Source organism: Salmo trutta, chromosome 23, assembly GCF_901001165.1.
Source record: "Salmo trutta chromosome 23, fSalTru1.1, whole genome shotgun sequence".
In the NCBI taxonomy this organism is placed as follows: domain Eukaryota; kingdom Metazoa; phylum Chordata; class Actinopteri; order Salmoniformes; family Salmonidae; genus Salmo; species Salmo trutta.
In genome coordinates, this window is record NC_042979.1 from 39,856,957 (window position 1) to 39,879,363 (window position 22,407).

At 43.8% G+C, this 22,407-nt stretch overlaps 1 protein-coding gene across 2 annotated transcripts in view; it reads right to left on the bottom strand.

The window, feature by feature from the left end:
• slc12a2 (solute carrier family 12 member 2) overlaps positions 1-22,407 on the bottom strand; it is a 76,756-nt gene that overhangs the window by 20,419 nt on the left and 33,930 nt on the right. For both annotated transcript variants that reach the window (XM_029710292.1, XM_029710291.1), the window contains exons 2-16: positions 19,572-19,691; positions 16,881-16,956; positions 16,416-16,511; positions 12,486-12,625; positions 11,374-11,484; positions 9,616-9,724; positions 9,125-9,252; positions 8,840-8,924; positions 8,595-8,761; positions 7,818-7,925; positions 7,454-7,577; positions 7,122-7,223; positions 4,548-4,703; positions 3,155-3,254; positions 1,264-1,375 (exon numbers count right to left, since the gene is read on the bottom strand). In XM_029710292.1, the coding sequence (XP_029566152.1) occupies positions 1,264-1,375; positions 3,155-3,254; positions 4,548-4,703; positions 7,122-7,223; positions 7,454-7,577; positions 7,818-7,925; positions 8,595-8,761; positions 8,840-8,924; positions 9,125-9,252; positions 9,616-9,724; positions 11,374-11,484; positions 12,486-12,625; positions 16,416-16,511; positions 16,881-16,956; positions 19,572-19,691 (1,734 nt within the window). The remainder of the gene's footprint in view (positions 1-1,263; positions 1,376-3,154; positions 3,255-4,547; positions 4,704-7,121; positions 7,224-7,453; positions 7,578-7,817; positions 7,926-8,594; positions 8,762-8,839; positions 8,925-9,124; positions 9,253-9,615; positions 9,725-11,373; positions 11,485-12,485; positions 12,626-16,415; positions 16,512-16,880; positions 16,957-19,571; positions 19,692-22,407) is intronic.

Sequence of the window (22,407 nt, forward strand, 5' to 3'; positions counted from 1 at the left end):
CCAGAGTCTGTGGCTTCAGGCTCGTGCCTGGAGAGCAGGCCGGCAGCAGAGAATATCCTCTCCCTGCTTGCAGAGCTACTGGGAATGCTGAACAACCTTTAGGCCACTCTTGCCAGGCTGGGCAGAGATGCAGAGTTGTTTTACTTATTTTTTCTCTCTATAGGTAGGCCTAAAAAGTTCAAAACGTAAAGCTCCTTGAAACTGGGAATATGCCGGCCCTATTGAACCAACATCAATTATGGCCTACTGTATAACAAAAATGAACACAACTTAAGAGAGCAGATTTTTTGTTTATAAGTACTTTGCTACAATGACACATTTAGCTAGCTACCCACCTCGTTCCTCTCTGTTAGCATGTGCACCATCATGCTTTCAGGATACAGGTCTTTTCAGATTCTACAATGATTCTTTAGTTGTGGACACTACATCACCACACTCCCTCTCTTGCTCTTGGTCCTCCTCATCTTTGTAAGACACCTTGATTTTTGCACCTGTGTGTTTTATCAGTTTCTTTATGAAAGTATTTAGCAAACTCCATGACAGTAGCTAAAGTAGCTATAGCAGCACAAGTAAACTACAAATGCATGCTGGGCCAGGCATGCTCTGAGCTCGTGAAGTGGGCGCTACTGGAGAGAAGTTGGAGTGGCCAATAAGCCCGACGCTCCAGCCTCTGGGAATCTCGCTCCAGTCAAATTTGGCACGCTCCACTGACACTCTGGTGGAGGCAAATTGATTAAGGCCAGAGACTTTTCGCTGCTATTGACAGTAGAGCGTCAGTAAAGTGCCTTTTCACATTGTGGGCACAGCGCAGGGACGATTACATCAGCCCAGTCGTCACACCGTCTTACTGGACCGGTCATTTTATTGCCCCCAGGTGAGGGATTTAGATTTAAAAAGTAGCTAAAAGTCGTAAATACAAAAAAACTAAATGGGAGCAATGACTCACTCAACAGGAAATGTGGATTTTAAAAGTAAACAGGGGACAAATAAGAGCAACACAGGAGTCCAGAACAACACAGGAGCCACTGTGTTCGGTTTCCTGTAAATCGGTTCTAATGGTCTTCATGGGAGTTAATACAGCACTTAGTTACCTGCAGTCAACAAGAAGTAATTATGACATTGCATTGAGATTGTTCATCTATGGCTCAATGGACCCCATGAGACAAGTGAAAAACTATGAAATGGAGCCCACACTGTGCCATGGTACAGTTATGGGATGGAGCCAAAATGGCCTCCGGTTGGGCGACGTCTCTGGTTACTCACCGTGCGAACATGGCCGCAGATCATCAGGCCCACATTCTTGGTGAAAGCATGGACCAGGTGGAGCAGAGCCGGACGCGAGTTGGGGTAGCCCGTCATCACCAAGCACTGAGGTCTGTTATAAAACAAGATCAAAACGGAGTTAGCATGGATGTTAGCTAAATGCTAACAGTAAGTGGCGCACAAATTAACACAAAGACCTAAGAGTGGTCTTCCGGAGAGCAACTGGCTTTTGGTTCCAAGCCTTTGCTCCAACACTGATTCTACAAGTTCTGAGGAGCAGCGGATCAGGCGTGCTAGAGCAGCGCTGAGACAAAAGCGTGCTCCCAGTAGCTCTCTAGGTGGGTTGACCAACAGCCACCGCTGGCTTAACCCTTTTGACTTTTTTTTTTTGCTAGGTCACATGCACACAGTACTTAATGCTTCATCTCACACCGTGTCTTCTCATGACCTTGAGAGAAGACGTCGTCATATCCTCGATGAGGAATGAAAACAGACCGAGAGCTCCAGAGTAGCGCACATCAAAGCAAATATGTTAAGCACATGGGATTAGGGGAGCCAGGAAGGGGGGGAGAAAAGGCCAGGAGTAACATGTTTGAATTCTGACGACAATGTCAGACACTCCCCAATCCCTCGCCAGCCGGCTAATTGCCATTGGAACGCTTCCAGGGCAAACAGCGCAGTCCGAATAGCATCTGTAGCGCCTCGTACAGTCCACGTGAGAGCGATTGAACAATAAAGCGCAAGATTGTGTTGTGGCTCGGACAACGAACGATTCATCTGGTTTAGCTCTACTGAAGCACTTTTCCTATATCAGTTTCTGAACGAGATCCACTGGGTATGCTTGATTAAACTCCAGGTAAGTTTAATCAAGCATCACTAGAATGACAGTACTAAAGCATCACATATCTAGTTAGCTAGATAAAAAGGCTCAATAAACGTGGAATCATTCTAACAGAGGCCACTGCACAGTAGACCATAGTTGAGAAACGCAGTTCTATACCGATACCCTAATCCCCATGCTCTCTACCGTGGCTAGATAATGACCGATGCTAGGTTTCAGAGAATAGATGGTTTAGTCTAGCTCCTTTGTACTGAAAATAGATGGTTTAGTTTAGCTCCTTTGTCCTGAGGCGAGGGAGTGTGAAGGATGCCAATCATATGCCATTGTTGTCCCAGGTGTGCAGTTACACAACCCTCTCCAGGGGGGTGTGTCGTGCCGAGACCAAGAGAGGGCTCTGGCTGCAGCCTGACTCGACAAACAGCAGTTTCCTCCCCTGCTACCCCGTCTGCAGCCTGAGCTGATCTATAAGTCACAGTGAGCATGCGTTAGGGACGACTCGCTAAGCAGCATCGAACGGTAATTAAGTGAAGGATTCGTCATTAATCAAATTTGCCAATCAGATACTTTTAGAACTAACAGGGCAACAGCCTTTATGACAATGTGAATGATAGAGATTTCCTGAATACGATACATTTTACCCAGTAAATATTTAACAAGTAACATAATGAAACTTAAACACCGGGACGGGCGCTGGTGGTGAAAATTAGGTGGTTTAGTGACTAAAGAATCTAGCCTTTCGGGCTCACGAGTGAAGCAGCGGTCTAAGGCACTGCATCTCAGTACAACAGGTGTCACTGCAGTCCCTGGTTCGAATCCAGGCTGTATCACATCAGGGCGTGATTGGGAGTCCCAAATGGCGGCGCACAATTGGCCCAGCGTTGTCCATGTTTGGCCGGGTTAGGCCATCATTGTAAATAAGAATTTGTTCTTAACTGACTTGCCTAGTTAAATAAAGGTTAAATAAATACGGCGAGCGCATTTTGAAGACGAGACATACCTTTCCTTTGGTCTAAGAAGTGAAAGCGTGTGTATATGGGTTCTGTACAGTACCGGAAGTTCTTGATGTGGTCCTCAACACTGCTGAGATGCAGACTGTGGGTCAGGGCCTGGTGGTATGTCAGAGCCTGAGTGGAAGAGCCCCAGTTCACATCTGGAAGACAGGACAAACAGTCACATTCTGGAGTCAGGACCCTGTATGGGTGGCCATTAAGACGGTCAGGCCACTGGGGCAACTTCCATGCAGTGTGGGACTCAGTAGGGATGCTGTGTACGTGTGTGTGTGTGTGTATAGAGCTGTGTGAAGCTGTGACTCACAGTGTGTAAATCTGTGATGGAGAGCATTTGTGTATTAGAGATGCGTGTCAAACAGTGTGTGAAGCCATGTGTGTATTTGTGGGTTCATACAAAGCCTCTCTGTAGATGTCTATATTGGTGTCTGGTGCTCTGCTGGGGTTTCTAGCGCAGGTCAGGTGTGTTTACCCAGAGGTCCCATATGGGGCCTTCCTATCATCTGGGGACCCAGATAGCCATCTGAGCCCTGTGGGGACCTCCACAGCCAGACCAGAGAGGCTGAGCACCAACACAGGCGAGGGCATGTAACAGCATGTAGCTGGTCCCCCACCTGCTGCACCCTCCCAGCTCTAGACATTTCAAAAAGGCCCCCATTTAATGTCACAGTGCCTTGCGTGGGCGGTAAGCTTAACAGAACGAGCCAGCCCTCTGGCAAATCACCATAGAAACACCGGAGGGAAAGTCTCTTCATGTACTAGATAATGTCATAGAAGGAACAAAAAGTTGTTCCGAAATCCATATGCTAATTAACAGAAAATCTAAGTTTCCCACAAAAACATTTTCTAACCTGCAAATATAGCCACAAGCCACTCTCATATTGTGAATAGCCAGCTCATTTCGGTTGGATTCAGCCAGTTTCCACAACCCTGCGTTTTGCTATAAATACATTTAAACCGTGTTGGCCTGGGCTGCACTGCAGCAGAGGGTGCATAACAAACACCTCATTGTGATGCAAATACTTACCACGTCACCAAAATACATATGTGCATCAGCAATAAAATAACTTGAAATAGCAATATTGGGACCTGATTCACATTGTGTTCAAAGCATCTTTGGGCATCAAGGGACTGACTTCCAGTGCACTGTGCTAATGTGGCTTCATCATAGAGGTTGACATTTCAGCGGAATCAAAAGAACTAGGCAATTATTTACGTTAAGTGGTAAAAGCGTAATTTACATCGATTGACCTTCAATAGGACCCCTTTCGGGAAATATTTTTTGTAGGCTAATTCATAAAGTAAAATAACCGATAATCCACATCAACGATAATCCACATCAAGTTTCACAATGAGCACCTATCTTGGCAAAATAACACTAGTCGCCGTTGAGGCAATCCAAGATGGCCGACTTGGCCTGTTGACAAGTCACTCACCAGGCTTCTTGTAGCTCACGTAGATGTAGAGGCCCATGACAATGACGTTGGTCATCAAGGCTGCCCACCAGTTGATGACGAACATGACCACGCAGCACAGCACGGCTCCGGCCAGGGACACCCACATGTTGTAGTACTTGAAGCTGGGGCGCCATCCTAGGGTTCAGCGAAACGTTAGGTGGACTCCCTTAGAAGGACCCTCATAAAATGCACTTGGGGGGGGGGGGGGTCAGCCATACCAAGGGGTGACAGCATATGACATTTGTCCTTCTTGTAAAAGACAGAGGGGCTGGAATGGGTTATATAACCAAATTTAAGGAAGAAAATGTGAACTTGAACAGAGGTAGAATCCAAAAGGTTAGATCAAATCTGCCCCTCATGTCTATGAAGAGCCAGTGACTATGGCGAGCCGCTTACCATAGCTGAAAGCTCTTGTTCATTTACGACTTGCATTACGTCTTCACATACATGGTTTTAGTGAAATTACTGAATCATTAAAAAAAACAAATGGGAGGCGGCTTAATATGGCAATGTCACTGAATGAATAAAAGCATGGATATGCACTTGGATTAAAAATGGAGTTAAAAATCAGAGTTAGCAACCAGTTAGAATATTGTAAGAGAATGTTACATCCACGGCTACTGGATACCCGTTTATTGGGTACTAAAGACACTAGACCAGTGGGAGTTTAGTAAACTGGAACAATGGGGCACAGTTTGACTGTGTGCACGGTTACACAATGACAAAAACTACAACAAAAACACAGGACCTAAAGGGTACATTGTTTGTGACGTCATTCTTTGCCACATTACTGTTTTTACATGCAGTCATGGGAGAGCGACAACGGGCTAGAGCCAGAAAAGAAGGCATTAGACATTGCCAGTTTGAGAGTTTCCAGAGGTGAGAAGCCAAGTGTCTATTACCTTGCCTTTGGTGAGTCATGTACCCTTTAAGTCTGTGTAATTGAATGGTCTGTGCGGACAATGTCAGAATTAGATATCAACTCTACCTTCTGTTCTCCTAGGGTTTTTTGGTATTAAGGGAAAAACAAACGACACTTTATACAACGACTGCTGAACGATACAACAGGTTAAAAATATCACATTGAAAATGGTTAATCTGTTTCTTCCATCATGACTAAAGCATAAGTGATTTCGACTAGGCATTTCTTGACACCGTTAGACTGACAGTTGAAACTGAGTGGACAGCGTCCATCTTTGACCAAGCGAGTGATAATTAATGACACTGTCCCATTATGCCCAAGCTAGCTTCAGTACTAAACGCCATCCTCTGGAGGTTTGACCTCCACACAAATCAGCTAGCTTCAGTACTAAACCCCATCCTCTGGAGGTTTGACCTCCACACAAATCAATCAGACAAGGGTGAAATCCAAAATACAGAATGTGTTACATTGAATAATAAAGAGCAGCACGTTGCTTTTCAACAGTATTGTTTTTAGCCAAGTACAGTATCAATTGCATAATATTGCGTGTGTATTATGAGTCATTGAGACATTCCCATTTATTCCAAACTACTTTCCTAAGATAAAGATCGCAGTAGCCATTATTTAATAAAACAAGTCGCCGGATATGAAAATGTTCAGATAGCTTAAGTAATGACATGCCTGAGTTATTTGGGAATGGCAAAGATAGATAAGACTCTATGCAACACATACCACTGGTGCCATGCATATTAAACAAGTCCTATTCACTGAGAATCAGAGTTAGGACTACCCCACCTCCCTCCACAATGTCAAAAGAGTCTGCCTTCAAGATGATTTGTCAGTTCCTATACAGGCCGTCATAGAATGGCTGTGCCTAGCTTCTAGGAAGACCGGCCATGGAGTGCTGTGTAAGTGTAAACAAATGTTATTTGTAATTATATAGTTGACATCAGTTTAAAAGGTATTCCTGGATGAGCCATTAAATGTGAACCTAAAAAAAATAAAAAAAACACTCCACTGGGTATGATGTCTTCTCCATGTGGCTAGCCTCTATAGTAAATGGAACGACAACTTGTGAGCCACCATTGCATAACTGCATTGAAGTGGTTTAAAGGGATGACTATTGTATGCCTTGTACTGGAAGTAATTAGTGTGGAAGTCCTATCATTTCCTATTAAATCAAGTATTTAAGCCAAAAGGACTTGTGACCAATGACTTAAGTTAAGACTCATGACTTTACTCTTAAAGAGGAAATCAGCAGTTGAAACATTTAAAGCGTTCTTCCCACCCGTTTCGGTAAAAAGCTGCCCCCCCCAAAAAAAGGATTTAACAACTGCAGATTGCCCCTTTAACTAGCAAATCTAGGAGGTTTCTTCAGCAAAGTACAATATTTGTATTTGTGGCTATAGTCAGGACCTTTGTGGCAGTTTTTTGTCGTATTAAACTTCCGGTCTTCCTGCATATATATAACTTCTCCACAGGAAATGAGGCCTTACCTGGCGAGTTGGCCAGAGAGGCCTTACCTGGCGAGTTGGCCAGAGAGGCCTTACCTGGCGAGTTGGCCAGAGAGGCCTTACCTGGCGAGTTGGCCAGAGAGGCCTTACCTGGCGAGTTGGCCAGAGAGGCCTTACCTGGCGAGTTGGCCAGAGAGGCGTGGAACACAGAGAAGTTGATGAGAGCATAGGAGGCCAGGAAGAAGTTGGAGATGATGGGAGCGATAACGTTCAACTGGGCTAAAATGAAACAAAAACATGGCTGTTTAGATTAGCATTTTATATATGTTCATTGGCAACTGTCCATAGACATTCAATAGTGCTCTTTAGGTAATTGGCAGTCCCAAACAGGACAGAACTATACTACTGAATGTCACACTACAGACACATTCCTGACACACTACAGAATTTTGTATTGTGAATAACAGTGTTGTCATTCGATGCAGAAACCTGGATAGCGTACTACGTACCAATAAGGATGAAGGCTAGAGCGATGCAAAACGTGAGGATGTAGCCGCGGAGGGGCTCGTTGTTCTTGCCGTAGCCCTTGGCAAACATCTCCAGGCCAGGGTAGATGTTGTCTTTGCATAAAGCCTGGAGAAGGAACAAAATCATTGGAATTGGACACTGCTATACTAATCAGCGGATAGGACACTAGATGACGAAGGAACATTGGGATACGAGATCACAATCTTGCCTTTTATCTGCGTCTATGGGACAGTAACTAACATAACAATGTTAGTATTTCATACAGTATGGATAGTATAAGCATAAACTGACTAGCAGGGATAGAGGAGAGAAGTGGTATCTGGGGAGGGTAGTCTAAGGACTTACCTGGAATACTTTGGGGGCGCTGACCAGAGAGGCCAGGGCAGAGGACAGAGTGGCGGAGAAGATCCCGGCGGTGATGATGGGTCCGAAACCAGACACGATGCTCATGACCTGAGGAAAAAGCATGTGAAAGGTTAAATGGCAGAGTTCATACGTTTCTTCAACAGCTTATGTCCCACCCGGGATGAAGAGGACCAAGTACGTTTTTTCAAGTTCCCCTCACTACTGTTGGATTCTGGGATAAACTTGGAAAATTGCTATCCTAGAGACATGATACATCAGAAGTAAAGCTATAGTATCTGAGGGGTGATAGAGACTGGTTTTTACATCAGAAGTTAATGGTTATCTGTAAGAGCCAGATGGCTTTGGAATGTGCTGAGTAGACGGGAGGAAGTCACAAGATTGCTATAGGGGATACGGGTGGAGGTCTTTGGATTAGGCATCAAGGGGGTTGAGGTCAGGTCAGATCCCCTTAAGGGAGAAGGAATGGTTTATTACCCTATCACTTCGTCTTCCTGTCGAACCATGAAAGATGTAAGGATTGGAGAGAAGGAGGAGTGCCTAAATTGGAGTATATATATACACTTGTTGTGGTGGAAACATGTTTTGTCTGAATGCAGCTGTATTGACCCTTTGGGAATAATTAAACTTGGTTAAGCTTCCATAGTGTCCTTAGAGTTTTTTTTACTCTGAGAATGAGAACCTAACACTACTCAACTGTTGATATTGCTACAAAATGGCTGCCGTTCTAGGTGGGACACGGCATACAATCAGACATACCTGGAAGTCGTTCTGGAGTCCATATCTGCAGTTATACAGGCCTTTGTCACTCTTGCAGGAGGAGAAGTCGTAGCCGAACTTGCAGGCGGCGTCGGTGCAGTTGGCCATGATCTGGGCGCTGTGAGTGTCATTGTCGTTTCCTGTTGCGTCTCTCACGATGCATGAGCCTTTAATGAAAAATACAAAATGTCAAACTTTGTCTCTGTAATATTTATTTGGTCTTGTTAGGGGCGAATACCACATACCAGTAGAAATTGCAACACCCAGGTAGACAATACCAGTGATAAGAATGGCCAAGAGTGTTCCTCTTGGGATGGCCAGTTGTGGGTCCTGTGAATATAAATAAATACTTAGTCTCCAACATTGATTTCATATCAAGTCCCACCACACACACACACACACACACACACACACACACACACACGGCTTTTAAATCAAGACAATATAGGAGTTCCATTGATTGTATATGAATTGAGGTTAGTCTTTTGCTTGTTTGTGATTTTGTTTAAACAATGACCTGGGGTTCTTACAGAAAGGTCTCCTGAGATGTTGGCACCGGCCAGAATGCCAGTGGCTGCAGGGAAGAATATGGCAAAGACTGAGAAAAACGATTCTGTGCCCCGGAAGTCCGGACCCATGTTCTCCATCATAATCCCACCTTAGAGCAAGAGGGGGGGGGGGGGGGTTAAGCAAAACTGAGAGAATGCTGACAAAGCAAGCAGTGCGTATGTTAGGACAGTCAGACTCGATCTCAGAGCTGGGAATCAGGCCGCAAAGTCAATTTCAAATAATCCAATTGGTTTGGTTTTGTGATTTCAGAAAAAACATCTCTGGCACAATTTTAGCCAGTGCTCATACAGAGCTCATGACTTCAGAGAAAAATACATTCATTCAGAATTATTATAGGTCCACAATCCAACCGCCGCTAATGTGTCAATCTAATTGTCTTTGACAGTCTTCAATTTTGTTTGACAGTCATGTCAGTTTGTGTTATGTAAAGGGAGAACCAAAGGCGTCGTACTGTCGTAGCCGAAGAAGCCCTGCGACTCCTTGGACTGGAGGGGGATGAAGGAGCCAATGAAGTAGTTAAAGATGGCTGTGATCAGAACGACCAGCAGGAAAATCTGAGCCTGTGGACAGAATGAACATATGGACAGGTTAGCTCGACTTTCACCACACCTCCCAACTACAACTAGCACTAGTCACATGCATTAAATCTAGCCAACTGCACATCAGTCTGCATTCACTCAGTCTGGAAGGAATTCTGCCTACTTGAGGCTCGACATCAGAGACAAGTTGCAGTTCAATATCACCTTATCCTGTTTGGGATAGGGGCAGTATTTTCACGGCCGGATAAAAAACGTACCCGATTTAATCTGGTTACTACTCCTGCCCAGAAACTAGAATATGCATATAATTAGTAGATTTGGAAAAAAAAAACTCTAAAGTTTCTAAAATTGTTTGAATGGTGTCTGAGTATAACAGAACTCATATGGCAGGCCAAAACCTGAGAAGATTCCATACAGGAAGTGCCCTGTCTGACAATTTGTTGTCCTTCTGTAGCATCTCTATCGAAAATACAGCATCTGTGCTGTAACGTGACATTTTCTAAGGCTTCCATTGGCTCTCAGAAGGCGCCAGAAAGTGTAATGGGGTGTCTGCTGTCTCTGGGCGAAGAACAGCAGGATAATTTGTTAGTGGTCAGCCTGGGAACAGTGACACTGGAGATGCGCGTCCATGAGACTACTCCATTTTTTTCTTTCAGCCTTTGAATGAATACATCGCCTGGTTGGAATATTATGGCTATTTTACGAGAAAAATAGCATAAAAATTGATTTTAAACAGCGTTTGACATGCTTCGAAGTACGGTAATGGAATATTTAGAATTTTTTTGTCACGAAATGCGCTCGCGCATCACCCTTCGGATAGTGACTTGAACGCACGAACAGAACGGAGATATTTGAATATAACTATGGATTATTTGGAACCAAAACAACCTTTATGGTTGAAGTAGAAGTCCTGGGAGTGCATTCTGACGAAGAACAGCAAAGGTAATCCAATTTTTGTAATAGTAATTCTGAGTTTAGTGAGCACCAAACTTGGTGGGTGTCAAATTAGCTAGCCTGTGATGGCCGAGCTATCTTCTCAAAATATTGCAAAATGCGCTTTCGCCGAAAAGCTATTTTAAAATCTGACACCGCGATTGCATAAAGGAGTTGTGTTTTTTGTGAACGTCTATCATGAGTAATTTAGTAAATTCACCGGACGTTTGCGGTGGGTATGCTAGTTCTGAACATCACATGCTAATGTAAAAAGCTGGTTTTTGATATAAATGTGAACTTGAACAAAATATGCATGTATTGTATAACAATGTCCTAGGAGAGTCATCTGATGAAGATCATCAAAAGGTTTGTGCTGCATTTAGCTGTGGTTTTGGTTTTTGTGACATATATGCTTGCTTTGAAAATGGCTGTGTGATTATTTTTGGCAGGGTACTCTCCTGACATAATCTAATGTTTTGCTTTCGCTGTAAAGCCTTTTTGAAATCGGACAATGTGGTTAGATTAACGAGAGTCTTGTCTTTAAAATGGTGTAAAATAGTCATATGTTTGAGAAATTGAAGTTATAGCATTTTTGAGGTATTTGTATTTTGCGCCACGCTCTACCATTGGATATTTTTGAGGCATTCCGCTAGCGGAACGTCTGTCCCTAAAAGATTAAGTTCTAGATAGTCGTAGTTTGAGAGCTCTATTCAATCAAACATAGTATGTTATCTTACCTTGGCCTCCCATTCCATTCCTGCCACGGAGATACCCAGGAGAAGGATGACTGTGATGGTTCCGACGATTCGGATGTCATTGATTTCATCAGTCATGATGCAATCCACGCTCTGTGAGAAATTACAGGAGAATATGAACTTCACTGTCAGGCCAAGAGGTAGGAGAAATCCTCAAATTCATCCCTGGCTTTCCGCTGCTCAGATACTTTGCGATAATGGCCATTTGAAAAAGCATTGCAAATATTTTGCTAAAGTTATTTTCAACAGGTTTACAATTTAATACTTAACTCACAAAATAGAATGTACAATGCAACATACAGTAATGCCAAGAGTGTGCAAAGCTGTCATCAAGGCAAAGGGTGGCTACTTTGAAGAATCTCAAATATATTTTGATTTATTTTACACTTTTTTGGTTACTACATGATTCCATGTGTGTTACTTCATAGTTTTGATGTCTTCACTATTATTCCACAATGTAGAAAATAGTAAAAATAAAGAAAAACTCTTGAATAAGTAGGTGTGTCCAAAATGACTGGCACTGTACATTAAGCAACCACTTTTAGAAAGGCCCAAAACATCGGACCTCATTTTATTACAGAGCACCACTAAAACAAATTTAATTCTGATGAACAGAGAACATTAACCTCGAATACATTTCATGCTGCTTAGAACTGACGCCAATGGCATGCTTCAATCAGCAAAGCGCAAAACAACTACCCTTGTCTGTGACTAAGGACTGACCAAATAGGCCATGATTGTACCGCACCAATCCTTGGTTAAACTACTTGAAAGACCTCGGAAGGAGACGAGTCATTATTATGAATTTTGCATGAGCCAAATCTTAAAAATAGCGTGGGTTTTCAGTCGTCCTTGCAAACAACATTGAACAACATCATGAGAACCAAAGCCCAATTAGATTAGGCTTATTGCAGATGTTGAAACACTGTTTCAAATGGTAGACTCGGTCAACATGGACTAAATTAATCAGCAAAACCTTCTGAACCAAAGATGTCCCCAGAAAAAGCAATTAAAAAATGCCTAAAAGAAAGTATTGAAAGAGGGAAAGAAACGTAACCGTCGATGACGACATGGGGAAATATTCAGTGACTTACCACAAGGAGCTCCACGACGGTTTCGGCAAAGCCCACCACGTACATGGCGACGGCCACAGCGTTGGCAAAGGCGAAGATCAAACCGATGGAGCCGCCAAACTCTGGGCCCAAACTTCTTGAGATCAAATAGTACGCCCCTCCTGACAGACAGACAGATGGACATAGCATTTAAAACTGGGTTTCATTTAATGTCTCTCATAAAAAAGGTTAAACACAAATCGTTTAATCAAATAACTGTCATATGTAGGCTAGCCTATTGCATTTTCCTACATTAGTTAAACCTTCGCTGCAGTGCAGCACACTCCTCTCAATGACACGCTTAAACCCACATATCAGCTGAAATGAGAGTGGAGATGGTAGAGTAGCTCCAAGATAGGAGACAAAATTAATTGACACATTTAGCTGCCCGATGAGTTCGTAGTGCGACAGGCTGAGCAGTGTCCCTCGTTGAGCTCTCTTTATGCCACGTCTCTGCTGACAGCTTTGGAGAGCACTTCAGGTGCTCCTACATACACGAGTGAGGGACAAGACAAAGGCAGGAACCAAAACGACTCATCTCTGAGGGCATGAGTAGGTAGAGAAATTCTTGTGGGATCATGCTTGATTTTTTTGCTGGTTCTTTTCGTTCCACTTAAATCAAGTACACTCAAGCATCAAAGTCAAACTACAAAACCATTTTCCAGAGAGCACATTTTGAAAGGGGCATTTTGATATTGAGAGACCATTTGGAGGGAGATGTGGGAATAACTGGAATACTTGGAAAGATTAGTTTGGATGGGATTAGAAACCTACACAGTGCTGTGATTAGGAGTATTACAGTAAACCCTACGAAAGGCATGTGATTTCAATCTACTCTTGACACTCAGTTCACTGCATCATAGTGCACCAACTTCACCCTGCTAAAGCAGGTGCAGTAGCAGCAGGGGGGACGTTCATGTTTGAACACGTTACAGATATTACCAAGGGGAAAAAAAGGTTTTAGCATTCCACCCAAGGGTAATGGATTAGCCTACTTTGAAAGAAATCAATTCAGAGGAGGAGCTGATGGTTACTGTGCTGTTCTAAACAAAAACAGCCACTATGTGGAGCCTCCCTTGCTGCCTGACGCCAAAGACAATCGGGCAGTGGTAGACGTGAAACCTTATGAGAATAAATTGAATACGCAGTCTCCAGGAGGAATACCCCGCTGAAAACACCAATATCCTTTACTACGATATAGTTTCATCTTTTCCTCACTAGGATATTTTAAACAAAATGGAATCCTTGGTTTTGCCTTGCCCTCACAGAGACAGCATCCTAATATCCATTTCAGACCTCCCTGCCAGCTCTCAGTGACTTGAGGGAGAACCACTGATTTAGAAACACACGATTGAATTTCCCCTCATGCTGCGAAAACTGGGAGCAATGTGTGGCCAGTGTTCCCCCCCCCCCATCCTTTCATTCCACTCCAAATGAACCAGGGCACATCTCGTTGAGGTCCTCAGAGAATACAACTTTAGTTCCGTGGATGAGGGAAGTAAACGATAGCCAGGTCCAGCTGGTAAAAATCACACCTGTAGAGGACACCTAATTCCATATCCAAACACAGGAGACTAAGCAAATGTCATGTGAGCCGGCCACTGCTCTGCAGGTTGCATATTTCAATTGATTCCAGAGAGAAGTTCAATGTTAAGTAAGTTTATGGGTAGCGTGGGAAACCTCAGCCCAATTAATCCAAACATGCCAAGAAAAGGGAACAAAACAGCACTGTAAATCAGCATAACGCCACCTTAAGCAACTCTCATCAGTCAATTATTATGAGAGACGAGGGTAGAATTAGGATTGCAAACCTGAGCACTGAGCAGATTGTTGGCGAGCCCTCTCTTGAATGAATATAAATTGAGCTGCAGTATTAATCTGTTGGCGAGAGTCATTTCTATGCACCGGTGGCTAGTGTAGTGTTCAAAAGAGCAGAGGTCAGACGGAGCTGGTAAAAACGGTAAACAAACTGGCTGGACTGTAATAGCAACAATGACAGTCTTGTAGTCTTGGTTTCTAACAACATGCCCTTGAGCTTTTTGATTAAGAGTTTCTGTTTTTTGTTATGGGTTCATAACATTATTATGTCTAAGGGCTCTCTGTTCAAGACAGAACCAACAACAGCTATCAAATGTTTGCTTTGAAGATTAAAGGCAACAACACACCTGCAGCCATCGACACCTGAAGAGCTACTGCGTCACCGGAGATGATCAAAGAAAGACTTGTGACCATTACCACCAGACATTAATTAGGTCTACGCTGATGAACATTGGCCAGGTGGGGTGCCCTTCCCATGACCTCCCAATCAACCCACTGATGAATGTTTGGTGATCTGACCTGATGCCATCTCCGATTACACTAGGCAACACCGGGGCAGAACGTTCCATACTCCCAATTAAAGCCACTCCACCTTTTCTTAATCCTCTATTAATGGTTTCTCAAAGTGAGGAGGAATTCACATGGAGTGGGCTTGGAAAAGAAAAACAACTGTTTCTGTATTTATTTACATTTGACGCATGCTCTGAAACACTCCGGTAGATTTGCATAACTTGACTGAAGGACTATGATATGATTGGACGAGAGAAGTGATTTGCATCAGAATTCTAGCGAAAGAGAAATCAGCAAGTGATCAGGCAAGTCATTATTAAATCTGGCAAAGGCACTCTCAGTCAGGCTCCTGTTGTTTGCAATATCCTGACCTTCCTCAAGGTAAAGAGATTAGAGAGTGGAGGCGATGGCATATCTAGGGCCCGGGGAAGGAGGGAGTTAATTAAAACCCAATGGTTTTGGATGTTAAGAAAAATGTACAGTGAAATTGTCCTTGACTTCCGAGGGGGAGAAATTTGAGCTGATAATTAAAGAGAAAATCAGCTTCCTCACAGAAGGAAAAAAAATTACTGAGATAAGGGATGTAACAAATTGAAGGAAAACAACAACTAACTTCTGGACTTCCATTCACAACTATTACCAGCTATGAAAATTGACCAATACTAACCCAATCACCTATCTGTTGTCTTGACTAAAGCATGTGCTAATGGTGCAGTGGCACACTCGCACGCCACTACTCGTAGTTGTTCGGCTCTTTATTTATTTTACCAGGTAAGTTGACTGAGAACACATTCTCATTTACAGCAACAACCTGGAGAATAGTTACAGGGGAGAGGGGAGATGATTGAGCCAATTGTAAGCTGGGGATGATTAGGTGACCGTGATGGTATGAGGGACAGATTGGGAATTTTGCCAGGACACCAAGGTTAATACCCCTACTCTTACGATAAGCACCATGGGATCTTTAGTGACCACAGAGAGTCAGGACACATGTTTAACGTCCCATCCGAAAGACTGCACCCTACACAGGGCAATGTCCCAATCCCTGCCCTGGGGCATTGGGATATTTTTTTAGACCAGAGGAAAGAGTGCCTCCTACACCACTTCCAGCAGCATCTGGTCTCCCATCTAGGGAGCAACCAGGACCAACCCTGCCTAGCTTCAGAAGCAAGCCAGTAGTGGGATGCAGGGTGGTATGCTGCTGGCTAAACCTCACAGCTGTTTCAGGTGGATATTTAGCTGAGGTAAGATGAATAGCCCAGCTCAACTCACCCCAGGGCACCCCGGACTATACCTGGATGAAAACCTGACTGACTGCATCCTGAAGCCAGATTGAGTTATACTTGCCTGCACTGCAATGACTATACCTGGAGTGTCAGATTTATTACACCATCAGAGAATGAGTCTTCCGTTACACAGGTGCTATAGACAACACTACTTTTCATGATACATTAGCGATCCATGTTAATTTACTCATGCGTTTTATGGTTTCATAGAGGGATGAACATGGCAACTAACTAGTCTTATAGTAGAGACTAGGCTTGGAAGAATTGGGAGTCCTTGGGGGTTCTTTGGTGTTCATACCTCCTCGTACAAAGCCGTTGGTCGCAATCGCTGAGGTCGAAAGGCCGGTGATGGTGGTCACAACTGTTGCCATGAGAACGATCACACAGGAGAGAACTGTGAAAGAAAATGGAGGTCATGATTGATTCAAAAAAATAAAAATATTTGTTAAAAATCAGCATTAACATTTCTAGAAACTTCTAACAGGCAAATAACTGCAATAATGAGCAGCCAATTATCTGCTTGTTGAGGCTCTCCCCTCTCTCGCTCACTCTGCCTCTCCTGGCATTCACACATTCTGAGAAGGCCTGTGAATAGTAGCGGCGTCGCTAGAAAAACAAGCTAGTGCGTGACAGTTGACTGCATATGTCGCCGTGTGGCAACATTTCGCATCTGGACAGTGAATGGTCGAGAGGTGAGGGGAGGGAGGGATGGTCGGGAAGGTGGGGGTGAGGTCGTGTGCTCAACTCCAGGGTGTCGTCTTACCAATTCCCGCCTGGCCCACGATCCATGACATGCGGATGAAGAGCATCACGCCCCAAATGTTCAACATGCAGCGCACCTGCACAGAGGAAGGGGTGGCAGTTAGGACGCATGTCAGGTAACGTGAACACTTCACTCAGCAGAGAGCTTTCCAATAACCTGGTCTTGGAACATTGGCAGTGGGAATCCACTGATTACATGTCCAAGACCTGGGCCCTGCTTTTCAAAAGTTAGAGAATTAAATGCATAGAAATACAATGAAAAGAACGGGAGTACCATTGAAGTCAATGATTTCTATTCATTTAATCCTATCCGAAAGGCAAAATCCAGATAGATAGGCGTAACTTTTGAAAAACTGGGCCCTGATGAGGATTCAATCAAAATTTGAACCGAATGTTAAAGGGCAAAATTCCAAACCTAGTGAAAGTAGCAGTTTCGCCTTGGCATCGACTTGTCTATTCAAAATTGCTACAAGCACCAAGATTGCAACTTAAGGTCAGAAGAACGGTTCAAACAGGGATTAAAGTCCTGATATAAATTGGAAAACTTTGGACAACAATGAAATACATGATATTAAAATGTTGATATCCGTGTATGACATGCTAAAATAAATGTTGGCTGCCCGACTAAGCCTGGCCAAGGCTGATGTAAGTAAAAAATAAAATAATAATAACTAGCCTATTCAAATCACTGTCAACCTCTAAGAACATTCATTAATATCTACCAAAGTTTTATCCATTTCAAGTGCATAAAAATCATTGACCACGTTTCCATCCACAGTAAAGACCCAATAAAAAAAAATGATGACAGCAGTGATGGAAACAGGAAGTTTTGTGTACTTTTATAAATGTCGAACAATTTGTTTGTTCGACATTGTGGGATCTTTTTGTGTCTGTAAAATTAATTATGCGGGAAATGGCAGTGGAAAAGTCATTTATGTGTAAATATTGATATAACTGTTATTTCGGAGTACACTTGGAGTCATGCAGTGACATGGTGTGTGGTCCTCCCACTACTACCCGGGAAAGCATGCAGTTCATTAGCCTACAGATTAAATATATTATGACGAATGTCACAGGGTGGTGAAAGTGCATGGTGATGAGCTTGATGCTGCTTTCCAATAAATAATCGAGGGTCTAACATGATGATCGATGCTTGAGGGTCTAACTCCGGCGACATGATGATCGATGCTTGACAAATAAAAATATCATATCCATAACAAACTCATCATGTAGACTAGCCACCCCAACAGCCTAGCCGCACTGTCTGCAAGCTGTTGGCTAGAGCGCAGGTGCCAAGACCAGAGTAGGCACATTTGCTATTTAACTCAACAGTCTGTGACAAAACTATCAGTAGAGTTGAAAATTGAGGATGCAGTTAAAAGTACTGTACATTTTGAGAACTATGCACTGTGTGACAAGTAGCTAAAACAATCTTTCCCCAAACTCGGTCCTGGGGACCCCAGAAGTGCACGTTTAGTTTTTTCCCCCTAACACTACAAAGCTAATTCAAATAATGAACTAATCATCAAGGTTTAATTCTTTGAATCAGCTGAGCAAGGGCAAAACAAACAAAAAAACAAAATGTCCACCCTTGGGGTTCCGAGGACCAAGTTTGGGAAACACTGTGCTACAACCATGGCAGATGCTCACACAAGAGCAGGGCTGTCAAACTAATTCCATGGAGGGCCTAGTGTTTGCTGGGTTTTCTTTTTTCCATTTCAATTAAACGCTAGACAACCATGGTGAGGAGAGTTCCTTACTAATTAGTGACTTTAATTCATCAAATCAAGTACAAGGGAGGAGCGAAAAACTGCAAACACTCGACCCTCTTTGGAATGGGTTTGACACATGTGCACTAGAGTCTCAGAAACATGCTATGGCCTGGACAGACCTGGAAGGATTAAATCAGCAAAAGCAATTCTTGCTAGAATCCTGTAGAGTGTGATCGACACACACCTCAATTTGTTTGGTGACATGCTGATGTAATCTACCACTTGAGGTTCCTCTTTAACTGGAACTAATAAAAATATGCAAAAAAAAAGGGGAAAAAAAGAGAAGAAAAAAAAGGGCAGCCACGGGACTCTTAGTCCAATGATAATACGTGCATATTGATATTTGAATTCCAAATCAAGTTTAAGTAACCACCTGGGAACTTTATACTACAGAGCCTAATTGTGGGAGTCTGAAGGAATTTTCTGTACTTTGAATGAGGGGGGCTTCTTGCGGTCAATTTGCAGTCTAGAAATGATTAGCATTTATGTTCCGCCCCCACCCCCCGCAACCATTCGCTCAACAAAAACATTGTCCCGCGGCTGAATCTAGATGATCCCTGGTCTATGCCATTGAACACTGTGTTCAAGAATAACTTGAGGACACTGCATTCCCTACAATGTCAGGACTAAAAAAAAAAGTGCTTATGCAGTACCAATTGTAGAGGCAGAAATTTCACATTGGTCCTCTGTAGCTCAATTGCTATAGCATGGCTCTTGCAACACCAGGATAGTGGGTACAATTCCAGGGACCACCCAGGCGTAAAACATTTATGCAAGCATTACTGTAAGTCACTTTGAATGAAAATGTCTGCTAAATGAGAGACACACACAGATAGTGTCACATAACAATAAGGTAACCAGGAGGCCAACGCTCTCAAGATGTCAAAAATGTCCGACCAGAGTGTCGGTTGACTACTCACCAGCACCCCTTTGATCCATCCGAACTTGACTGCTCCCTTGGGCTCGGACGCCTCCTTGGCTGCGGCCTCCTCAGCCGGGGTGAGCTCATCCCCGTTGGCGAAGCCATCCTCAAACGGCTCCTGCAAACAGAACAAGACAGACAGGCTATGGTCAGCACACAATAGAAAAAGACCCTTATTAAAGGAATGTGCAGTTCACACATCTGAATACTATCATCTCTGAATTAAACTGTTGTTCACCCATGTTCATTCATTTCTATGAACAATCTACAAGATCTTAATTTGATCTTTATCCGACAGAGAAAACTCCCTAGCTTCCACACAGACACCTATTCATCTGTGGTTGTATTGGCTGGAGAAGGTCAAACACAGGAAGCATCCCTGCTGTGCAGAGAATGCCGTGAAGTGGGTGGCTACCCCACTGGGTTGGTCTCTGTGCCCACCGCCCCATGCTGTTCCATCTATGTGGCGCAGGACGCCCCCAGTCTGCAGTCCCACCCAGCCCACCCTCACCAGGGACAGCACAGGAGAGGAAGCCACGCATTCCTGTACGCTCCTCGTTGGTTGGCCCTCGCTTCATACTCGTTGCCAAACCCACTGGCTACAGCTTATCTACAAGTCTCTGCTAGGTAAAGCCCCGCCTTATCTCAGCTCACTGGTCACCATAGCAGCACCCACTCGTAGCATGCGTTCCAGCAGGTATATCTCACTGGTCACCCCCAAAGCCAATTCCTCCTTTGGTCACCTTTCCTTCATGTTCTCTGCTGCCAATGACTGGAACGAACTGCAAAAATCACTGAAGCTTGAGACTCATATCTCCCTCACTAGCTTTAAGCCCCAGCTGTCAGAGCAGCTCACAGAACACTGCACATAGCCCATCTGTAAACAGCCCATCTACCTCATTCCCATACTGTATTTATTTATCTTGCTCCTTTGCACCCCAGTATCTATACTTGCACATTCATCTTCTGCACATCCACTATTCCAGTGCTTAATTGCTATATTGTAATTACTTCACCACCATGGCCTATTTATTGCCTTAACTCCCTTATCTTACCTCATTTGCACTAACTGTATATAGACTTTTCCCCCCTACTGTATTATTGACTGCATGTTTTGTTTATTCCATGTGTAACTCTGTTGTATGTGTCAAATTGCTTTGCTTTATCTTGGCCAGGTCGCAGTTGCAAATGAGAACTTGTTCTCAACTAGCCTACTTGGTTAAATAAAGGTGAAAAAAATATTACAAAATATTTAAATTCAAAGGCCTTCACAACATACCGTTCCTGGTACTCCCCACCTATTAAGGCAGAAATAAGGCCCAGAAAAAGAGGAAGCTTGAAGACAGGATCTTAAAATTAGCCTAGACTTCCTGCTTTACAGGCACTGAACCAAAGGCTGACCCCAAACGACATTTACACATGTATAGTGATTAACCCAATCGCCACTGGCAGTGTGGAAAAATAAGTAACCATCGACTGCATGCAAACATCCACCCAGCTGCGCGCTCGAAAGGGTATTGATGTTCTGCCAGCGTTCGATACACCACTCAGGCCCAGAGAGGGCCAGATACGGGTCCGCAGTCTTCATTTCAGGAAGATTGACACAGGAATAGGAGATAAGGTCTGGCCAACGTGACAATACAGGGCTTGTTCTCGTCCACGATCCTTCATTTACCTAGGATTGGCATTCCAAGGCCCACGACGCCACAAAGTCAGTTGACGTACTGTGCCCTCAGGCACATTAGAGGGTGATGAGAGACGACGTGGAGAGTGTTCATTGAATGTATGGATGACCTTGGGTTTATTGATAGCCCCAGTCCATAGGGTGACCGTGTTACATTACAAAACAGATACAGGCTGGCTGATACAGCAGGGGCATTGCCCTCAGTGTTCAGTGATAAGGACAGTCATGTTCACCCCGCTCCAGGCACTAGGAGACGGACTCATCATGCTAGCTATCGGATGGGCAAATTTATTGGCCAGCGTTATCGAGTTGCCGAATAAAGCGCCACCATTCCACGATCATTTATTTAATTTGTTTCAACTTTCATTCTGCCCATCATGTACATAGTGACTCACTTAACTGTACGCTACTGTAGCTACTGATCGACCAATGCAGAATGACTTTGCACTATTTTCTACCTGTAAAGATCAATAGATCATGAGAGAGTCATAAAAATGAGTTGATGCTAGATGGTCTCTACATGAGTCACTCTCAGCTCTCAGGACAAGTGTCTCTAGAGAGAAAATGTGAAGAGTGGAGTTTCTCCTCCTCCTCACACCCTTCCTCTTCCTCAGCATTATGCGCTCCTCCTTCAAGGACGACCCCCCCCATCCCCTTTCACTCATCTTAGCAACCACCGGCTGATGCCTGAAGTAACGCAGTGCTACACTCAGCCACTTAACAGAATAGCCTACCAAGTGTTTGTGTATTATCTGATGGTAAAGAGGATTCTGTTGGGAAGCTCTGACACCATCAAACAAAACGTAATCCTCGCTTTGGGTTTTATGTATACAGGAGATTAAACGGGTTCATGGAAGGATGAAACCTATGGGGGGAAACGTCACCATCTACTCTAGCATGTCGGGTAGGTAAATTGATCGGAGGTGTGGTTCCATTACAATAGATGTATAAATAGGTGTGTAAATTATAAAAGAGCACGGTGCCTCTGGCATGTACCCCAGCATGTGACGGGGATGGGCTGTGTAGAGGGAAGGGTGCTCAGCTTTGCCTCGCCAAGGCCATCTGTCAACAAGAGCTCCCTGCCTGCGTCCCCTAACAATGACTCAGCAGCTTTGCTGGGGTCTGGTAGTGGCAGGTACACTGGGCTATT